Here is a 20,354-nt window from a genome sequence, read left to right on the forward strand (position 1 = left end):
AGAAAGACATAAGGGACTGCAAATTTTACTTATTTATTTGTTTGAAGTTTAATAACCAGATAAGCCCCCTGGACATAACAGCTTCCTACAAATGTAACACAGCAGCTTGCTATAAATGTCACACAAATCAGTGAGTGCGGCCAGAATATGCACATACCATGCATGCAGTATTGAGGCTGTTCAGACTTGACAGCAAATGTAGTATCAGCATTCAGAAACTGAAAGCCTGGACTGCTGATCATCCCCCCCTAACACCTTGTGCTCACGGAGGTTGCCTCCTTCACTCCATCCTAGCTATGCCTAAATTTTGCAAGTGTAAACAGATGGAATTAAACCTAGAGCTACTGAATGAAGCTGATTAACAGCTCATACACAATTTAGATAATGATTCACTACAGAATTTATATTCAAAAGAACTTGTAAAGCTATACAACTTAGTGTAAAAAAAACAGTGCTATTTCCTTTACTGGTTATAAATTCCAAATGTATGTTGCATATCTCACAAAATTAATGTCTGAAGTAAGTCTGATTATTCAAGGACATCCAAATATGTGATTAAGATAAATATTCTACAAATAAGGATGTCAGTTTGTTCCATTTGTATAGATAGACTTTACCAAGGTACAGCTTGTTTGTGAGTACTTACAATGGATATATGGTAGTGGTAATAGTGTGGCCAACTCCTAGTATCCAGAGCCTCAATTTAAGTTATCTAATATTACACACACTCTACACAACCATTTTTAATTAACAGCTTTGAAGAAGCGTTTACACATATCCTGTCCCCATATTCATTATTTTGTCGACAGCATACACGGTGCCAGTCCTACTATCCTCTGTACTGTCATATATCATCATCATCCCAAATGCCACTTGATGTTAACAACACACTATGCAAGATTAACCTCCCACTGTCTGACCTTGAATCCATTTATCTGCCCAGATAAAACAGTCTTTGCTAACCTAATGGGTGAACCTATGGTACCTGGATTCCTACAAACTTTAAAAAAATGAGAATACTTGTAATGTAGTAGACTAGTCACCATACTTTTGATTTCTTGGATGAAAAATAAATTGTCCTGGTGGGCCAGAGGGCAACATCCCTTTGTTGCGTAACCATATTCTCACTATTGTCTCATAGTATATAACCTATGGCAGTTTCTTGGACTCCTCCTAGCCCATGTAATGACCATGATTTCCCCAAACTCTTTCTCTTAAGTGGCAGCTCACTGAGTTCCTTGTATGCAGCTGCCAACAAAATAATGGATGAGTATTTTCCAGAACCAAGGCATTACCAAGGAAGAGCTCCTAAGACCACAAGAAAAACTGTTTTCTTTAGGGTTAGAAGGATTGGTGTACTGTGCATAAATGGGACTACTGTTATTAACATCACCCCACACTGAGGCAGTTGGAAAAAAAAGCAGTTTAGTAATAATCACCATTCTAACTTCACACTTCATTATGAAGCATGAGTGTTAATAGATGACAGACTCGTCTTGCTACAAGATGCATCAACATGTGCTAGAAAGTACGTTAAGTGCGATTCAAATGCACAAAGAAATCTTCCTACAAATCATTTAATTTCTTTCTTCTTTAATGTGTATTGGTTACATTCTGAAATAAATGCAAGTAACAAACCTTTGGACTTGGACATAGCCTCCTTAGTATATACAATACCAAATTATACAGTTATTGTTCTAAAAAAAGAGTGTTGTTTTTGTATTTTATTAATAAAGACGGCCTCCTCATTTTTTTTCTCAAAGCTGAAAATCCCTACCATGACATCATGAAATACTATACCCATAATGCTTCACTATCTGGACTAATGTATAAGATACTGTATTTCCATGCTAAATGTATCAGTAAGAGTTTTTTACTTCCTGCAAAGACAAGCTGTCAACTAGGTTTTACAGGTGCAATGCCTTGCAATAAAAATTAGCAAGTGATGATTTGGTATTGAAATCACAGTGTGAATAAGAAGCTGCGCTACAAAAAAGGTAAGATGTGTTGATGACCCACAATGCCTTAAAGCATTATGAGCTGTATGTAATTAATTTTCCAGTACCTACCATGACATCATGTTGTAGGTGTAGTTACTAAGAAAAATTGAATAAACAGTGAAATAAAAAAATAAAACACACTATAATCGCCATTTTTCTACTAAACCACTTGCAATTTTACCATTATATGTACAACTGTGAGTAAAATTAATTGTAAAACAAATGTACTTCAAAATATGACCTATACACTTTAAGGTGACTGCTTATATGAATGCAGTAAAGAACACATTCAGATATACAGTTGGCTTTCTCACTAAATCTCTGTTAGTATCTGAAGTAACAACAGGGTTCTGCAGAACTGAAATTAAAGGTAATAATATCTCAGAGGAAAGTAGATGGCAAATAAATTCTGTGGCCACAGCAGCTATAGTTATACTCTGTTTTACTACATAATCAAGTCTATAGCAGCTTTTACTGATTTAATCCCCAAAAAGACAGCAGCTGGCTGGTTTTCTCACTGCAATGTAGCTAAGCAAATTTTAGGCAAAGAAAAGACATTGAAAAAGAAAAGTCTAAACATATGCAAACAGTGTGAGTGGCTTACCTAATGAAGTCTATAGAATAAGGAAGGGGCCTTCTTGAGGTTGTGCAATCAAAAATACGTGGGAGGCATTTTAAAAATGGATGAGAAGGGCTTTGTAAAATTCTTGTTGACACAAAGGAAAAAGGATAGTGGTTGACAAGGACCTGGAACTTACTAATTAGTGAAAAAGGCAGACAAGAAGAGCTAAGTGGTCCTCATCTTCTGGTGACGTCAGTGTTTTTGTGTGGCTCATGTGCCTGGGTAAGGTAATCTTCTGTCAACAGTTTTCTGAACTGTAATATACTTCTGAAATAAAAGAAAATACGTTGCAGAGAAAGGACTGCTCCACTGGGAAATCAGTAAAATGACTCGGAGGACTACTAGAATTTCATTCCTCTCTGTAAATACTTCTATCAGCAGGTCAGCAACTTAGAAAAGCACAGGCTCTTCATTCATCCCAGTTGTGTGGTATAATGTTTCTTTAACAAAAGCTAAGCAGTTAAGTCAATTCTGCTAGTAAAATTCTGATTTCAGAATAAGAAAGTTTAAAATTAGTAACAATTATTTGCTTAGTTTTCCTTTGAGAAACTTGAAAATATTACAGAGTAAATGGCATCTGTATTTATATTGCCCTTTTGCAATTAATGACTCACTTTTTATAAAAAGTTGTGAGCCTGAACAAATTGCATTATTTTCTGGGGTTTTACATTACCTATGTGAATCTAAAAATTTCATTAGAAATAGAATTTAATGAGGGGGCCAACATAATACTCTAAATTGTCAAAACAACAGCACATGAAACTGAATTGCTTATTACACTTGGGCAAGGCCCTTTCACCATATGGCAAAAGTGATTTCTAACAGATGTTAAGTAACTCTAGTGATTTGCATAACTGTTTATTACACTAAAATCTGAATTGCTTATACTTGGTTAATAAGACACAGAGTATATGACTGAGAAAAATGGGGACTGCAGTACTAGATTATGGTGAGAGTTAAGCTTTAATCATGGGAAACAACTGTAAACATAGGTACTTTTAATTGTTCAACAGAAAAAACTGAATGTTAACCAGAATATTTTTTGTTTGTGGTTGTTACCTTGCAGTGATGTGTATTGTAATGCGTGTAATTTGTGTGCGTATGTGTGTGTGTGTGTGTGTGTGTGTGTATGTGTATGTTTCCACATAGTTCTGTTTGTAAGGAGGTGGCAACACACCTACCCCGCGAGTTTGTAAAAGTGGTGGAGTGGGTGTGTGGGTGTGATGGGCTCATTTTCCTTTATGAATGGTTTATACAAAAAAAGTTCTTCCTTAACCTTAAATTACGTATACAAAAAAAACTCTTTAAAAAAAAAAAGAGTACCTCTTTTTTTCATGATATGACAAACTGATTTCAATTTGCCCTACTTGGTAGGACTACAATAGGTCTAGGGTTAACAGTTACTGTTTAGGTACTAGATTAGGAATAGGGGTTAAAAGTTAAATGTTATGGGCTAGTGTTGAGGATTAGAGTTATGTTTTGGGTTTAGCAATATGGATTAAAGACTGCATGTTGCTAAATAAGGTTAGAGTGTTATAGTTTGATCATCATAAGTGATTCATACAGTGATGGGAAGAAGCCCATCACTACTCACTTTGAGCACTACATTCTGACACTGTGTAAGACACTATTCTATATATTGTCTACAACATACTTTTGCACTTTTTTTCAATCAGATTTAGATACGCGTAAGCATTGAAAGTACAGTTGTTTAATGTACTGGTCACATGAGTAAACAATCTTCAGGGCACAGACAGAATTGTATACCTACTTCCAAAACCTTATGCCTCCCCTATAAATGCAGCTCCTAAACTGGAGAGTGCAGTCTTAAGTAAACACCCACTTAGCCATCATGAAATTCTGAAAAAAATAAGCCATTTAGCAAAATATCTAATGCAAACCATGATAAGTCTATCACTTTTTAATCACAATTCTAGCACATAACATTGCACAAGAGAAATAAATAAATTATTTTAAAAATGTATGCCAGAGTGTACATTGTGAATGCCTGGTTACACAAACGGTTATCCTTAACCTCACTGCTCACGTGAGTGTGTTCTACTCCTACTTCAAAGGGCAGCACTGGCTTGTAATGTTTCCACAGCACTAAACTCTCTTAATCTAGATGGAGGAATTGGGATACAGCTGTAACTCACATTAGCACAGCACTGCCCCAGCACACTCACTGTCCCACATTTCTTAGCTTTTTAACCCAGTGGGCATGGAACACCAGCTGGTGAGACAAATTGTTGACACCACCAACTCCCAGCTTGGCAGAGGAGTTTACTAGCTTGCCACACCAATCTATATCTCTGTACTCCTTGTGAGATGGGAAGATAGAAGAGTGCTGCTGTCCCTGGTACCTATGTAGTATCAATGAGGTCTCTTGAAAAGCAGCTTAAAGTGATTTGGAATGTATAACACTCGGTTGAAGGCTTACAAAAGGTCTCCACAATTTTAGGAGCCAAATGAACACAGTAGGCATGCTTCCAGTCTGCTCTCAGAGTATTACTGATGACAGCCTACGTAACTGGGGATGTTCCAGTGCTCCTCAGGCTTTTTTCACAGTTACACTGCAAGGTGTTTCTTGAAGGACAGACAGGGGCTTGAGAGGTATCCAAGCTACTACTGAGGAACCCAAGGGCCTCTCCAAAGGAGAAGTTATCTGAGTGAAACAGAAGAAGTGGTTGAGTCATTATCCCTATTCAAACCGGCAAAACGACAACAGAATAATCGCTCTAGAGACAACAGAATGTCTCAGCTAAGTTTATACGGTACAAGTGAAACTCGACTCGAACAAGAAAAGTAAAAATATATTTAATCACACATCAAGCATATAAAACGGTTAAGCGCTTTCATCTGTGTACTACAGACTTCTTCAGAACCATTATACAAACAGCTGATGACATATTTAAAAACTTTCTGGCGCCATTTGATTCAAGCGCTTCACTTCTCAGCCACTTTTAAAGTGCTACTACACACATATTTTTCTGACCAACATATGTTGATACCCTATATATAAAAAAATGTATTGAATGGCATGAATACACAAAAAATGTCAACGAATATCCACACTAAGAAATGTGGTTCTTGCAGACAGTGTTGCGTAATTAATGAAGCAATAGGATGCAGATTAAATGATGTCAGCAGTACATATATAAAGTTTAAAAAGGGAAACTGTAACAGTAAAAATATAGCTTATCTGGCTAAATGTACAGCATGCACCGCGTTCTACATAGGAAAAACAGAAAGACAGTTTAGAAAGCGTATTTATGAACATATGTATAAGATTAAGGTTAAGGATACTAAAAATGTATTGTTTAGACATATTAAAGAGAAAGGTGATGTACACAGTTTTAAATTTGCCATAATTGATCATGTTAATATATCACCGTGTGGTGGTAATTATAAAGCCTACCTGGGTAGGAAAGAAAGTCAGTGGCAAATGTTGACAAATGCTACAAAATTTCCTGGCATAAATGATTTTATATCTATAAAACCCTTTCTACAGTTATTATAGTGTCAACAAATTGTTTTTTACAAAATTGTAACATATGTTTTATTTTTAATGGTTAATTATTGTGTATGTAATGAATGTTATAGTTGATTTTAAAGTATTTTATATAGGGTATCAACATATGTTGGTCAGAAAAATATGTGTGTAGTAGCACTTTAAAAGTGGCTAAGAAGTGAAGCGCTTGAATCAAATGGCGCCAAAAAGTTTTTAAATATGTCATCAGCTGTTTGTATAATGGTTCTGAAGAAGTCTGTAGTACACAGAAGAAAGTGCTTAACCGTTTTATATGCTTGATGTGTGATTAAATATATTTTTACTTTTCTTGTTCGAGTCGAGTTTCACTTGTACCGTATAAACTTAGCTGAGACATTCTGTTGTCTCTAGAGCGATTATTCTGTTGTCGTTTTGCAGGTTTGGTATCATTTGGTTGCTGCTATGGCCGGTACTAAGGAAGTGACAGAGACTCTATTGGACAAGGAAGAAATGGTTCAAATTAGATCAGAAATGGTGACGTTGAAAGATAATGTGGTACAGTTGACTGAAGTCGTTAGTCAACTGCAGAAATCCGTTTTATGCATGAGAAATGAACAAGGATCATTGGATAACAATATTCCAGTTCCAGCTAGTCATATGTCTACTCAGGTAGACATACCAAATGGACAGGTTGAACGTAACTGTTCGATAGTGGATATACAGCAAACAAGAACATCTTTGGATTCAAATCACATTCGTGATACTAGTCGGTCGACAGAACATGACATAACTTTTGATTTCTCTTTATTTCAAGTAGATGAAGACATTGAACGCTTAGGGGCTCGCCAGAAGTGTCCGTTACCAGTTAAAACTTATGCAGCAACGGCCAAAACCAAAACAGAAAATACCAAAGGTACTGTGTTAAATACATCCAGCCCTAGAGGCATTGACTTGGTTGGTTCACAACAACGTCAAAAAACTGACAAGTTGAACCAATTAGATAATTTTTTGACAAGTGATTACGAATTTAATGCAAATGGACATTATAATGATTTTAATAAGCATAATAGAAATGTGTTCAATAATAATAACAAAAGCACTTTAAAGGATATGATATATAGCCTTGGGAAACTGTTATTAGCTGTAAAAAGTATAAAGATAGATAATGCATATTTAACAAAATGTATTGCATTACGAATAGTCCCTATGGGCTTAAGATTTTTTAAAATGCCAATGGGGGTGAATTTAAATCATGACACTAGGACCGAATTCAATGAGTTATTCAATGGTTTTGGACTGAGTTTTATGAAGTTATTAGTAAGGAAAAATGATGAGAAATTAAGTAGTATAGTTAGTGAAATAGACAAATTAAATAGTGACATTGTGACAGATCTTTTGTTTCCTCATTGGAAAGAATTATATGAAAAACAGTATAAATTAGCAGATATTAGAGCCAGTAAGATTTTTGAAAGAAAACATAAGAAAATACAACGTGATTTGGAACAATATCAAAATAATAGAGCGTATATATGGAAACAGGAACATAGAAATATACTTAGATCAAACATGAGTGAAAATAGGAATGGCTATAAGGAAACAGGAATGAATTTTCAAGGGGGGCGATATTTCACACCAGCAAGGATAGAGAAATACTATCAGAGGGACAGCAAAAGATAGTAATTTTAGTGATAATTATATAACACATTAAAAGGATGAAGTATTGGATGTTATGAGTAGTGATAACAGTGTTAATAGGTCTCATGTACAAGATGTGGAATACATAGCAGTTGTACACAATGACATAAAAATATTTAATTACACGACTTTGAATATTAAGGAAGAGTATTTTTCATTGTTTGAAAAAGGTATGAAATATATACCTACAGTAAAATTTAACTTAGTGGATGTTCTTACAGATATCAAATTATATTGCCGTAGATTAAATTTAGCATTTATGTTTCAAAAATAAGTTAATATTATGTTACCAAATCAAATTAAAAAGAAAAGTACTTTTATACCAGCCGCACATAACAATGTATTAAATTTTGAAGAATGTGTATGTAAAGATATTTATAAATATAATAAGTTAGTTAAGAAAAATGAATTTATAGATAATTTAAATGCAAATGAAAGAAAATGTCTGGAAGAATTGATAAATAATAATGAAATAAAAACCATGAAGCCGGACAAAGGGGCAGGTATAGTTCTATATAATAAAATAGATTATATTAATAAAGTACAAAGTATATCAATTGATACGGGTAATTATGATATTATATCGCAAAATGAAATTAATATAGGATATCGTAAAATAGATTTAGCTCTGGACGAATATTTAATGGATAATAGGATTACACAAGATACCCATAATTTTATCAAGGTCGAGTTTCCAGTATTAGCTACTATAGTGGGTATCCCGAAAATACATAAGGATATTGTTAACCCCCCATTTAGACCAATTATATCAGGTAGTAGATTAAAGACATTTAATATAGGGGTAGTTATAGATAGATGGGTTAAGCATATATATGAGAATACGTCCCATTTAGTTAAAGATTCTTGGATGTTCCTATCTCAATTAACATCTAGTAGATGGAAAAGAAGTTTGATGTATATAACTATCGACGTTATAGACCTATTTTCATGCATACCAAGACATGAAGGATTAGAATATTTTTGTGATAGTCTAAGAAGATATTCTAACTTAAGTTGGGACCGTATTAATTTAATTGCAGACATGATGGGTACAGTATTAGAGCATAACTATATATATTTTGAGGGTGAGTTTTACAAGCAGACACAGGGGGTAGCTATGGGCGCCTCCTGTGCACCTATTTTTGCTAATTTAGTTATGCTTGAATGGGAAAATAAATATCTTTTCACTAGCATGTATTTACCAATATGTGGTATACTATACAAGATTCTTGGATGATATGTTTATGTTGTGGGATGGACCCACTGAACTTATAGATGAATTCTTGGATTATCTTAATAATACCAGTACGTTTTTGAAATTCACACATAATATAAATACAGAAGGTATTGCATATTTGGACACATATATTAGACATACTAATACAGGTTTTCAATCTGAAATATTTAGAAAAGAAACGTTCTCCATTGGCTACCTAGATTACACTAGTAATCACCCTAGATATATATTAAGAAACATTTTTAAGAGACAATGTATAAGGGTAGCAAGGATGATGTCAGATTATGAAATAATGGTTAGAGAAATCAATAATATAAGAAGTATGTTTGCAAATAGGGGTTATCCCTTAACATTATTAGAGGATGTATCGACATATATTATTAAAGAATGGGGTTATAAATATCCCCCTATTTTAGGTATTAGTTCAGAAAAAATATTTAGGAAGAATAAAGTGAATGAAGAATTTAATAGAGTATGTGTATTGACCTATTCTCCTTATGTTAATTATGTTAGAGAAATTTTGGAAAAATATTGGAATAAATTAGCAGGAGATGAAGAAGCTAACAGTGTAGTGGGAACAAAACCGTGTATTGTATATAAAATGGGTAGAAATATAAAAAATTTATTGAATGGCATGAATACACAAAAAATGTCAACGAATATCCACACTAAGAAATGTGGTTCTTGCAGACAGTGTCGTGTAATTAATGAAGCAATAGGATGCAGATTAAATGATGTCAGCAGTACATATATAAAGTTTAAAAAGGGAAACTGTAACAGTAAAAATATAGTTTATCTGGCTAAATGTACAGCATGCACTGCTTTCTACATAGGAAAAACAGAAAGACAGTTTAGAAAGCGTATTTATGAACATATGTATAAGATTAAGGTTAAGGATACTAAAAATGCATTGTTTAGACATATTAAAGAGAAAGGTGATGTACACAGTTTTAAATTTGCCATAATTGATCATGTTAATATATCACCGTGTGGTGGTAATTATAAAGCTTACCTGGGTAGGAAAGAAAGTCAGTGGCAAATGTTGACAAATGCTACAAAATTTCCTGGCATAAATGATTTTATATCTATAAAACCCTTTCTACAGTTATTATAGTGTCAACAAATTGGTTTTTACAAAATTGTAACATGTTTTATTTTTAATGGTTAATTATTGTGTATGTAATGAATGTTTTAGTTGATTTTAAAGTATTTTATATAGGGTATCAACATACGTTGGTCAGAAAAATATGTGTGTAGTAACACTTTAAAAGTGGCTAAGAAGTGAAGCGCTCGAATCAAATGGCGCCAAAAAGTCTTTAAATATGTCATCAGCTGTTTGCATAATGGTTCTGAAGAAGTCTGTAGTACACAGATGAAAGCGCTTAACCGTTTTATATGCTTGATGTGTGATTAAATATATTTTTACTTTTCTTGTTCGAGTCGAGTTTCACTTGTACCATATAAACTTAGCTGAGACGTTCTGTTGTCTCTAGAGCGATTATTCTATTATCCCTATCCAGCTGTAAGAAAATTTGACTCTTCAAAGAATACTCAGTGAAGGAAAGTTGTGCACCCCACACTACAAATGAGCGTGGATTCACACATGATATCTTGTACCTGCCCTTGTTCTATTTCCTAACTCTTCTCTACTTTTCTCTGCTCCTCTCCAAAGAAACCTGCTACTGTACATAATTTTATAAAACTGCACTGTAAGAAATAACTTTGACAGCATGACAGACATTAATCAGTATCTAGTCAGTAAACTATCTCACATGCATTTCTCCCTTCCTCCTTGTCCATCATTTAATTGTGTTTAAAACATTTTCAGTAATGCAACCTACATTAGAAAACAAAAGGAAAACAATTTTGACCTTACAGCTCAGAAACTACTGTAAATGTAAGAGAAGCACTATGGGTCATGCACTGCGCATTAAAATAGACACTTAAAATATTCTGAGTGGTGTATCAGTCATCTTCACACACACAACTCAGCTGTACATAATTTGTGCCATCATACCTACTACTTTTCACTTGTTCTGTACAGAACGATGAAGTTGGATTAGCTTGACTACTCTCCTCATACCAGAGCCTCTTTCTGCTCTTTATTGCTGTAGATGTAAGTTGTGGGGTTAATGGGAGATCTGGTGTTCTGTGACATGCTGCAGTGCTGTTCACATTCCCTGCAAGCAATTAAATCATATATACAAAGTAAGTAATTCTGAATAAACATGACAAATGTATTAGGTCTCAGTTCAAAATGAAACAATGCATTATCCTGCTGCATAAATACCACCAATGGTAATACTAAATCTGAAGTCAGAATGCAAAAAGAAAAATGCTCCAAGTAACAATTAGCAGCTAACAACGAATATATACATTAGTTGCATTATGGAAATGGCTAGGTTTTTAGGGTACCAGCACTAAAATTTGTCAAAAGTAATGACTTTGCATCTGGCTCTGTGGTAAGAGGGAACTATTCCTGCATGTACCCTCAGTAAATCTAGTCTGAGTAGATTTGGGAGCTGCAGAAACAAGGAGAGGAAGTAGGTATGAACAGTCAATGCTGTCTCATTCATGGTAGGGGATGGACTCCCTTTCTGCAACACCCTCTGGTGAAGGTTAAGAGGTATATGTCTGGAATTATGGGAGGACCCAGAATTTTTTACCACCAGTGGTAGTGTTAGCATGTGTAAAAATATGCCCTGCTCATACAAGCCCGCAATGAGGAAACTGTATAGATTAAGACATTTGAAAAAAATTAATATGAAAGCTGTGGATGTTGGCTAATCCAGCATTTGAGTCTCACGCGTATGATTTCTTTTCAAGTGTGTGTGTGTGTGTGTGTGTGTGTGTGTGTGTGTGTGTGTGTGTGTGTGTGTGTGTGTGTGTGTGTGTGTGTGTGTGTGTGTCCTGTGATGGGCTGGTGCTGCATCCAGGAGTTGTTCAGCCTTTTGTTTGCTGAGATTCAGGACTGTCTCTGCCTGAACTGGATTGATCAGGCAGATGGAAAAAGAATGAATTAATAATTTGTTAAAAAAGATGATTTTACAAAGGAAAATATATTTTTTGGTGCAGCAAAGGAACTGGGACATGCATAAGAAAAATCACAGTAGCCATGTTTGTATAATAAATTAAAAAAACGATGAATAACCCACCCATCAGCCTTACCTGTTGCCATTTTTTTCCATACCAAGGTAAACTCACTGTTACCTTGCAATCTGCAAACAATTGATATCCATAGCACATCTCTATAACATTTTTCCTCATTACTTCCCATCCAACACTCCCTGTACTCTATAAAAATTTGCACAGTTAGTGAAAAACCACTGTCCTTTGCTCACTCGAGAATTAAAATCTAACATGTGAAAACACAATGCTTTTTTCAATTAACTTTGTTATCATAGGTTCATAGGTAGGTACTAGGCTATTGGCCCGAGGGCCTTCGTAAGCCTAGCCAACAAGGTTCCCTGGCTTACGCCACCCAAGAAAGTTATTTTCCTGTGCCACTGTCAAGCAGAGACACAGAAGTGATCCCGGGGTGTATTTCCTACTTCCCATCCACTCATTAAGATTTTTCTTGAAGAGTGCTAACGAAGAACTTTGCTTGACATAGATGGGTAGCCTGTTCCAGAGTATGGGAAGTCTCTGGGACAGGAATCTATCCCTCCAGCATGTCCTGCTTATTGTGATGACAAGGTTTAGGTCCCTAGAGCATGCAGCTCAGAGGGATTGGGATTTCTTTAGGTGCAGCATGTCCAACAGCTCTAGGTTTGACATAGCTTTATATGTTAGGCAGAGATGACCTCGGAGTAGGCGATATGCTACGGAGTAAAGCTGGTGTTTTTTGAGATGGCCAGTGTAGGGCATCTGTTTGAGGCTAGTAATCCTCTTTGTGAGGTACTTCTATGGCCTTTCCAGCTGCTGCAGATGTCTTGTGAGGTACATTCCAAAAGGGTCGTTGTACTTTATAATGGGTCTAATGAGTGTCGAGTAGAGGGGAACAATGACCTCTTTTTTCCTGGATGAGAACCCTTTTATGATGATGTGTGCCATGTAGAAGGACTTCCTGACTACTGTGGTGATGCGACTATCAAAGGACAAATCAAATCAAATCAGAATACCAAAAGAAGCAAAGTCAATATACTGTCATTAACAACAAAAGCTCCTTTTAGGCAACCATATTAATTACTGGGCAGAAATCAAACATGTTCTAGGTCAACAAAAAAAAAAAGTCTCCAACTCCACCCCTTCCTACCCTAACTTTATAGTGTCTCAGAGATACACTGCTCTCAGCCTGTCATAACAATAATTCCCTTTAATACTAAAGAACTGCTCTTCACACCCTCCTAGTTCAACACCCTGAATAGTAATACAGTATATAAACTTCATATAAACATTCTTAATAAATGCTCCTCTACAATCTGTCCACTATACCCCAGGTTTACCAACAGAGCATCACGCTGTATTGCAGAACCATTAACACATACTCAACCTCTGCATTACCATATGTATAGTCCCAGAAGAGTGGAAAAGTGTAACAGTTATTCCCATACCAAAAATGAAGTACTACTACTACTACACAGTACTGTCAGCTTACTGACATCATATCTCCTTTCCCATAAAGATCTTCAAAAAGCTGCTTTATAAACAACTACTATAACAACTACAAGACAGATATTTACTTACACCCAATCAACATGCATTTTCCACCAACTTTAATACCTCCACTGCTCTGTACATAGCCACTGACAAGATTTTTACTAACAGATAAATGTCTCCTTACATGAGTTACCTTTACTGACTTTAAAAAGCATTTGATTCTGCTGACCATACCATATTACTAAACTGTCCAAACAATGTAGGCTTTGCCCTTAGTACACTGCAATGTTTAACAGTTACCTTATCTACCAAGTCTTCGTAGTCAAATCTGGAAATGCACTCTCATTGTCAATAGTCTTTCTTTTCTGGAGTTTCTCAGGGGTCAGTTCTTGGACCCATCTTCTCACTGTTCATTAACCCTTCCTTTTAGCACAGAGAAGCTGGTACAGGACCTCCCAAGAATCAGTAATTATTTTACTTACAAAAAATATCAGTTAATTCCTCCAAAAGGGAAAAAAACAACACAGAAAGTCTTTGTATATCCCCAAAAACCAGCAACTCTTCTCTACAGATTGTTGTCAACCAAGGTGCCCCATTTTGATAATCAGCTCATACAAAACCTAGGTTTAGAATTGTACCTTTCTTTCACTTTCGAACAGATACAGACAATCCTGACAAAGTTGTACAGCTGCTCGAACACTCTCTCCAGATCTCAATCCACCTTTAATCCTAGATGCACTATAGCCAGAAAGTCATAATGCCCAAATTAGAATACTCACTTCCATTAACATCCTTTGGTCATTTCTTTAACTCCAACAGACTACAAAAAAACCTACACAAACTCTGCTTCTTCACACATCTCTCAGACAACAGAACACACCAGTGTCACTTCTTTGTCACCACAAACACCTTCCTAATACCCATGAGTATCTTGTTTTCCACAACCATTTATGAATTTATTTTCTTAAACTTTTATCCCCTTTAGCCCTACTCTTAAATGCTTTAATCATTTTATACTCCCTCTGGATCAACTAGCCACATTACAATGCCCCCATTTATTAAGCATACCACCAAGACGGACTTCATGCATGAGTACCAGTGTCCAAAATTCTGTAGTTGCAGAAATATGAAAGTTTAGACATGCTTATTACATTTACAGCTTCACTCAAATGCCATCTGTTTGACTCAATATAATGTAAATGCTATACCACCCAGCACAGCTCTTCCTTTACCTACACCGCCACTCCTCAAACCCTTCTTCAAATCATGATTTTACACATGTAAATTAGTACATGTAAATATTGTACATAAGTCATTTCAAACTGTAAATCTGAAAATATGTGACTTATTTCAAATTTAAAACTAATGACTTTGCAATATTTGTCTATACTACTATGGGCCAAGGTTGTGTCTAAAGAGGTTCATCAGATTAGCTCATCTACTAGACAATCAAAAGTGAAATAAACAAACAAATAAATAGTATGGGTAAATATCTGCTATGGTCAGTAAAGGACAGGATTTGATTCTTGATGGGAGAAGGGTGTCTGACAATAGTACTTGAAGTAAACCAAGTTGTTACTGACCAGCAAGGTAGAATATAAAAATGGTTTACCTCTCCACTGGGACAGGTATAAGTTTTCAAGCTGGAACTGTAAGATATCAGGCTCTGGTCTTAGGTATGACTAATGTGTTTGGGTGTAGTGCTAGGACAGAAGAGCTGTCTACCCGCCGGGTACGACATATCCACTCAGTGCCCACTGTCCACTATGTACCTAAAACAGAGGATTATGATCTGGTGACAGATCATAAACTGCTTATGTGTTTGAGGCATGGATGCCTAGAAATCCATCCATGTTGAGAACACATAATATCAGATTATGACTGGGGACACAATCATAACTCATTGTAGTGCATGGAGTTTTATGTGCTCTGTACATTACTAGTTACAGTAAAAATAGGAAAAACAAAAAATGCTAAGTGTTTTGCTGGCTTTCAAAGCCATAAAGTACTTAGCATTTTCTGTCAGAAAGGCAGCATAATGCAGTCCATTATATTTGCCCTCACCTTTTATGCCTCTCAGCTGTCCAGACCTTTGCAGAATGTTCAGGTTATTGCTTCATATTTTTGGACTCTTCTTCATAAAATATGTGTTTTCAGACAAACTACTGAGGATTGAAGTCACTAAATAAATAATGACATACATCTCAGTTTCAATGTTGGCATCCTTTGGAAAAAGCTGGTGAACCAACATCATCTTACTCCAGCTAGTTTCTAAGTTTATTGAAGGAAGGGACACCTTATTCCTGTGGACAACAGATAGAAAAAATATTTTGTTTCGCTATTGTCATTGGCTATTCAGTACAGGCAGATTTTACCGCCTAGTATAAGACCCAACCATAACAACTTAAAAAAAGGGGTGTTTAACATTTGTTAAAGTTGGGTCTTGTGCCACTTTGGTGCTTAATTAGTTTGTCTTTTTATGACTATCACAGTTTAATCATCACCCTCCATGCACTACAACAAGTTCTGGCTGCAGTTAGGAAAAAAAAAAACTCTTGAGAAACTGGTTTAATCTTTCTAGGAAATAATTATGTCTTGTCAAAATGCTGCCATATTTTCTTGTATTTCTCTTAAAAGACATCATAATGTTAGGCTCATTTTGGAAAGCTTTATTCCATGGTTACATTGGAATAATCTAGGAACACATGACAGCTTACACAGACATCAATACAAACTAGCTGAATCAAATAAAGAGGAGGAATGCAAATATGAAAGTGCCTTATTTGAGAAGACAGCAGTGCTGTTGCCATTGGTGCAAATGGAGGGCTCAGAAGAGATGTTTTGTTCAGCATTTGTTCAGCAGGACATGGATACTCTTTATGCTGGAAAGGACTACAGAAAGGGGTGATGTGTGGATGGAATGCTCAACTTCTGAGAGACTTGGCTGGCTACAATCACCTGCATTAGAAGCTGAAGTTAAGTACAAACTTGCAGTTTTAAAAGTACTGTACTTCATTTTTTCTGTTACCTAATTGTGTGTTTCACTGAATATAGTGTGCTGTGTGTGTCTCTCTGCTATAAGAAGGGGTGGTGGTCTTCTCACTTCTTTGTTATCTGATATTTAACTGTTAGCCTAGAGGGCTTCCTTTGTACTTTGAAGTGCTAGCCACAAAGTTTGAGAATTCATTTTATGCTCAACTTCTGAGAGACTTGGTTGGCTACAATCACCTGCATTAGAAGCTGAAATTAAGTACAAACTTGCAGTTTTAAAAGTACTGTATTTCATTTTTTCGGTTACCTAATTGTGCATTTCACTGAATATAGTCTGCTGTGTGTGTCTATCTGCAGTTAGTTCCCCACCCACCGTCACCGCTCTTGTTATTGTCGGTGGCTCTGGAATTACCCGCCCCTCCTGTAAGTCTGTATTTGAACACTCCTCCTGAGTCCATCTCATTTGCTCACTTAACTGAGTACAGTGAGATCATATTCTGAGTCTAGTGTTCACCCTACTTAGTACAGAGAGAAGATCTGAGAAGGCCAATCCACTTAGGTTCTTCCTTCCTCTCTCCTTGCACTTTACTAACAAAAAAAAAATTTGCACTTTATTCATTTGCTTTTACTGTATTTGTGTTTCCTCTTACTTTATTTTGCATTTGCCTCTTCTTAAAAGTACTCAATTTTATTTATTCTGCTGCATTTATTACTGCATGGTAGTAGCCTGATTAAATTGTAACTGTTATTCTAAGTCTTTTGGTTTAAGCACTTGGGCTTCATACCAGTTGTTTTACATTAAGAAGGTTTGTGGTCTGCACTGTTGTGGCAGGACAGGTAGCTTACCATCCTTCTAAGCTGGGAATTGCTGACTGAAGGCTCAGTGTCTGCTATTCTAAAAGTGTATTAGTTCTGGTTTAAGCACTTGGGCTTCAGGCCAGTTATTCTACATTAAGAAGGTTTGTGGTCTGCACTCTTATGGGAGGAGAGGCTGGATTCTGCCCTTCTGAGCTGGGAATTTCTGGTCACAGGCTTATTGTACCTGCTTATTTGAACTGTTTCTTTCTGAAATTGGTGCACCTTGTTGCTGTAGCATAGACCACAATCAGGCTTGCTGAATCTAGCTTTGTTTGTAGAACTTGAGCACTGATCCAGGCCATCTTTTTTTGGAGAAGGTTCCCCTGCACCCTAGTAGCAGGAGTGTGCAGTTAGAACTTGTCTGACTGAAGACTGCTAGAACAGGGTTCAGTTTTGAGCTTTTTTCTGGTTAATTGGGTAACTTGTTTAAAATCAGTTTGTTTGTTTTATATATATATATATATATATATATATATATATATATATATATATATATATATATATATATATATATAATTGCACTTTATTCATTTGCTTTTACTGTATTTGTGTTTCTTCCTACTTTATTACTAGGGGCACTGACTACAACTCTGATCTGAGATATATAACAATAAGTATCCTTTTCTGTGCATTTAAAGTGTTTTTTTTTATTGTATATGCTTTATTTTCTGGGAAAAAAAACAAAAAAATATACTTGCTTCCCACCTTTCTAAGCTAGTATAGTCCAGTTTTCAGGTTAGTACTGAATTCAGAGCTGTGTTACAAATCTCTGAGTTTGTCCATACCTTACTTGGATAGAAAGAAGTTTCTCTGTTCACCTGTGAGAGAGGGGAGCTTTGAGCAGCCTATCTGTTCCTGGAGGAGTGGTTTCAGCCCAGAAATTAGTAGCTTATTGGTCATTTTGGGCTAATTTCTATCTCTTTCAATTTCCCTGCTATAAAATCCACATTTATAGGTTCATACTAGGCTATCTGCCCGAGGGCATTTACAAGCCTAGCCCATCGTTTTGTGGCTTACCTTTAGTATGGGGAACTATACCCATTATTTTGCTGTGCCTCTGTCGAGCAGTGACACTGAGGTAATCCCTGGGGTATATCTGCGATCTTCCATCCATTGGTCAAGATTTCTCTTGAACAAGGCCAGCGAGGTGCTCTGCCTCACATGTACCGGGATTTTGTTCCACAGCATTTGCCCAGTTTTGTGTGCCGGGCAGCACCAGTTAGCTAGGGTATAACTATTCCTGGCTCCACAAAGTCTCCTCTTCAATTTTTCCCTTGGAACTAGACAAACCTTCAACTTAAGCACTCAAGCCATTCATTTCTCAGCCTGGCACTTGCTCAAAACTCATAGCAAGCACTTATAAACCCTAGCACAAGACCCCCCTATACTGTACAGAAGGAAAAGGCTCTCTATTGGACCTTAACAGCCATTCAGTAAAACAGTTCAATGTACCTATCCAGGCATGTCAAAAGGGCAGTTTCAGGTGTACTCTCCAGTCCAACTGGTGAATCTGGGCATTTTGAGACAATGTTACAACTGCCTCATGTACAGAGACAACCCTCTCCTCCTACCACCAAACACTAATACATGCAAGAGATGCAATTATACACCCAAACTGGAGGCTAAGCTCTCTCAACCCAAGACTGGATCAGAAAGTCAAGAGGGGAAGGGAAATACTTGCATCACACCACCAGTCTCACATAGACCCATTAAACCAGCACTGGCAAAAAACACACATAAATACACGAAAACATAAGCGGAGGCTCTAAATAAAATCTGCAAAAGTAACAGAGACTTCCAAAGCAGACATCCAAGCAACCTCCACCCCCAACACAAACCATGAAACACATACTTCACAAAACCAGTGTGTCATGCAATCACAGCCCTTATGGCAAAATAACATACCCAACATACTAGTAATAGGTGACTCTATAGTCAGGCACACTGACGTCCCACTCACTAGGCTTAATAAGGAGAAGGTTACTGTTAGCTGCCTGTCAGGTGCCAGGATCCGCCACATAACACAAGCACTCACGTCACTCCAGAACACGTACAAATACGACTCTGTCATTGTCCATGTTGGTGTGAATGACCTGAGCCATACCTCCCTGGACTACATGAAAAGAGACATGGAAGAGCTCTCTGATCACGTAGCCCAGGCCAGTATGACCCTGACACTGAGTAGCATCTTGCCCTCACCAAGACTGATACCACGGTATAAAGAAAAAATGATCAATTTCAACAACTGGCTAAGTTTCTGGTGTCTTTCAAAGGGGATCCAGTGTCTATCCGCCTGGGATGACATGCTCGACAAGCCACGCTGCCTTGCTAAAAATGGCTTGCACCTGTCACCCTTAGGCTTTCGAATACTGGCCAAGGCTCTTGCCACCCCCATACTGCCTTTTTTAGGCAAGGCTCAAAAGACAAATCCACCACCGTAAATAGCACAAGTAACAAAAAACTGAGAGTAATGCTACTCAATGCCAGAAGTCTAAACCTCAAAATGCACGCACTCGAGGCACTCCTCAGTATGGAGAAAATCGATATATGTGCAGTAACAGAAACCTGGTTTAAGGCTCCAGAGAGCACCCCAGCACTACCAGGCTACAAGTCATACCATAAATTTTGGCCACAGAACCCGGACCGAAATACAAAAGGTGGGGGCGTATCCATATTCATCAAGGATACCCACACCTCCAGGTTAGTGGCAAGCACGATGCTTCAGAGATCATCCACGTGCAACTAACAACAGACAAAACTGCAATTCAAATTGTAGCTTGCTACAGATCACCCACAACCCCATTCCACGTTTCTGGAAACACTGGGAAACATAAAGGTCCTACCAAACACCCTAATATTGGG

General features: G+C 36.7%; 1 protein-coding gene across 3 annotated transcripts in view; it reads right to left on the reverse strand.

The window, feature by feature from the left end:
- The window catches only part of LOC122802711 (cohesin subunit SA-2-like), a 1,740,876-nt gene that overhangs the window by 115,937 nt on the left and 1,604,585 nt on the right, over nt 1-20,354 (reverse strand). For all 3 annotated transcript variants that reach the window (XM_044072465.1, XM_044072464.1, XM_044072463.1), the window contains one exon: nt 11,062-11,224. In XM_044072465.1, the coding sequence (XP_043928400.1) occupies nt 11,062-11,224 (163 nt within the window). The remainder of the gene's footprint in view (nt 1-11,061; nt 11,225-20,354) is intronic.

This window comes from Protopterus annectens, chromosome 5.part0 (assembly GCF_019279795.1).
Source record: "Protopterus annectens isolate FY-2018-M chromosome 5.part0, PAN1.0, whole genome shotgun sequence".
NCBI lineage: Eukaryota > Metazoa > Chordata > Ceratodontiformes > Protopteridae > Protopterus > Protopterus annectens.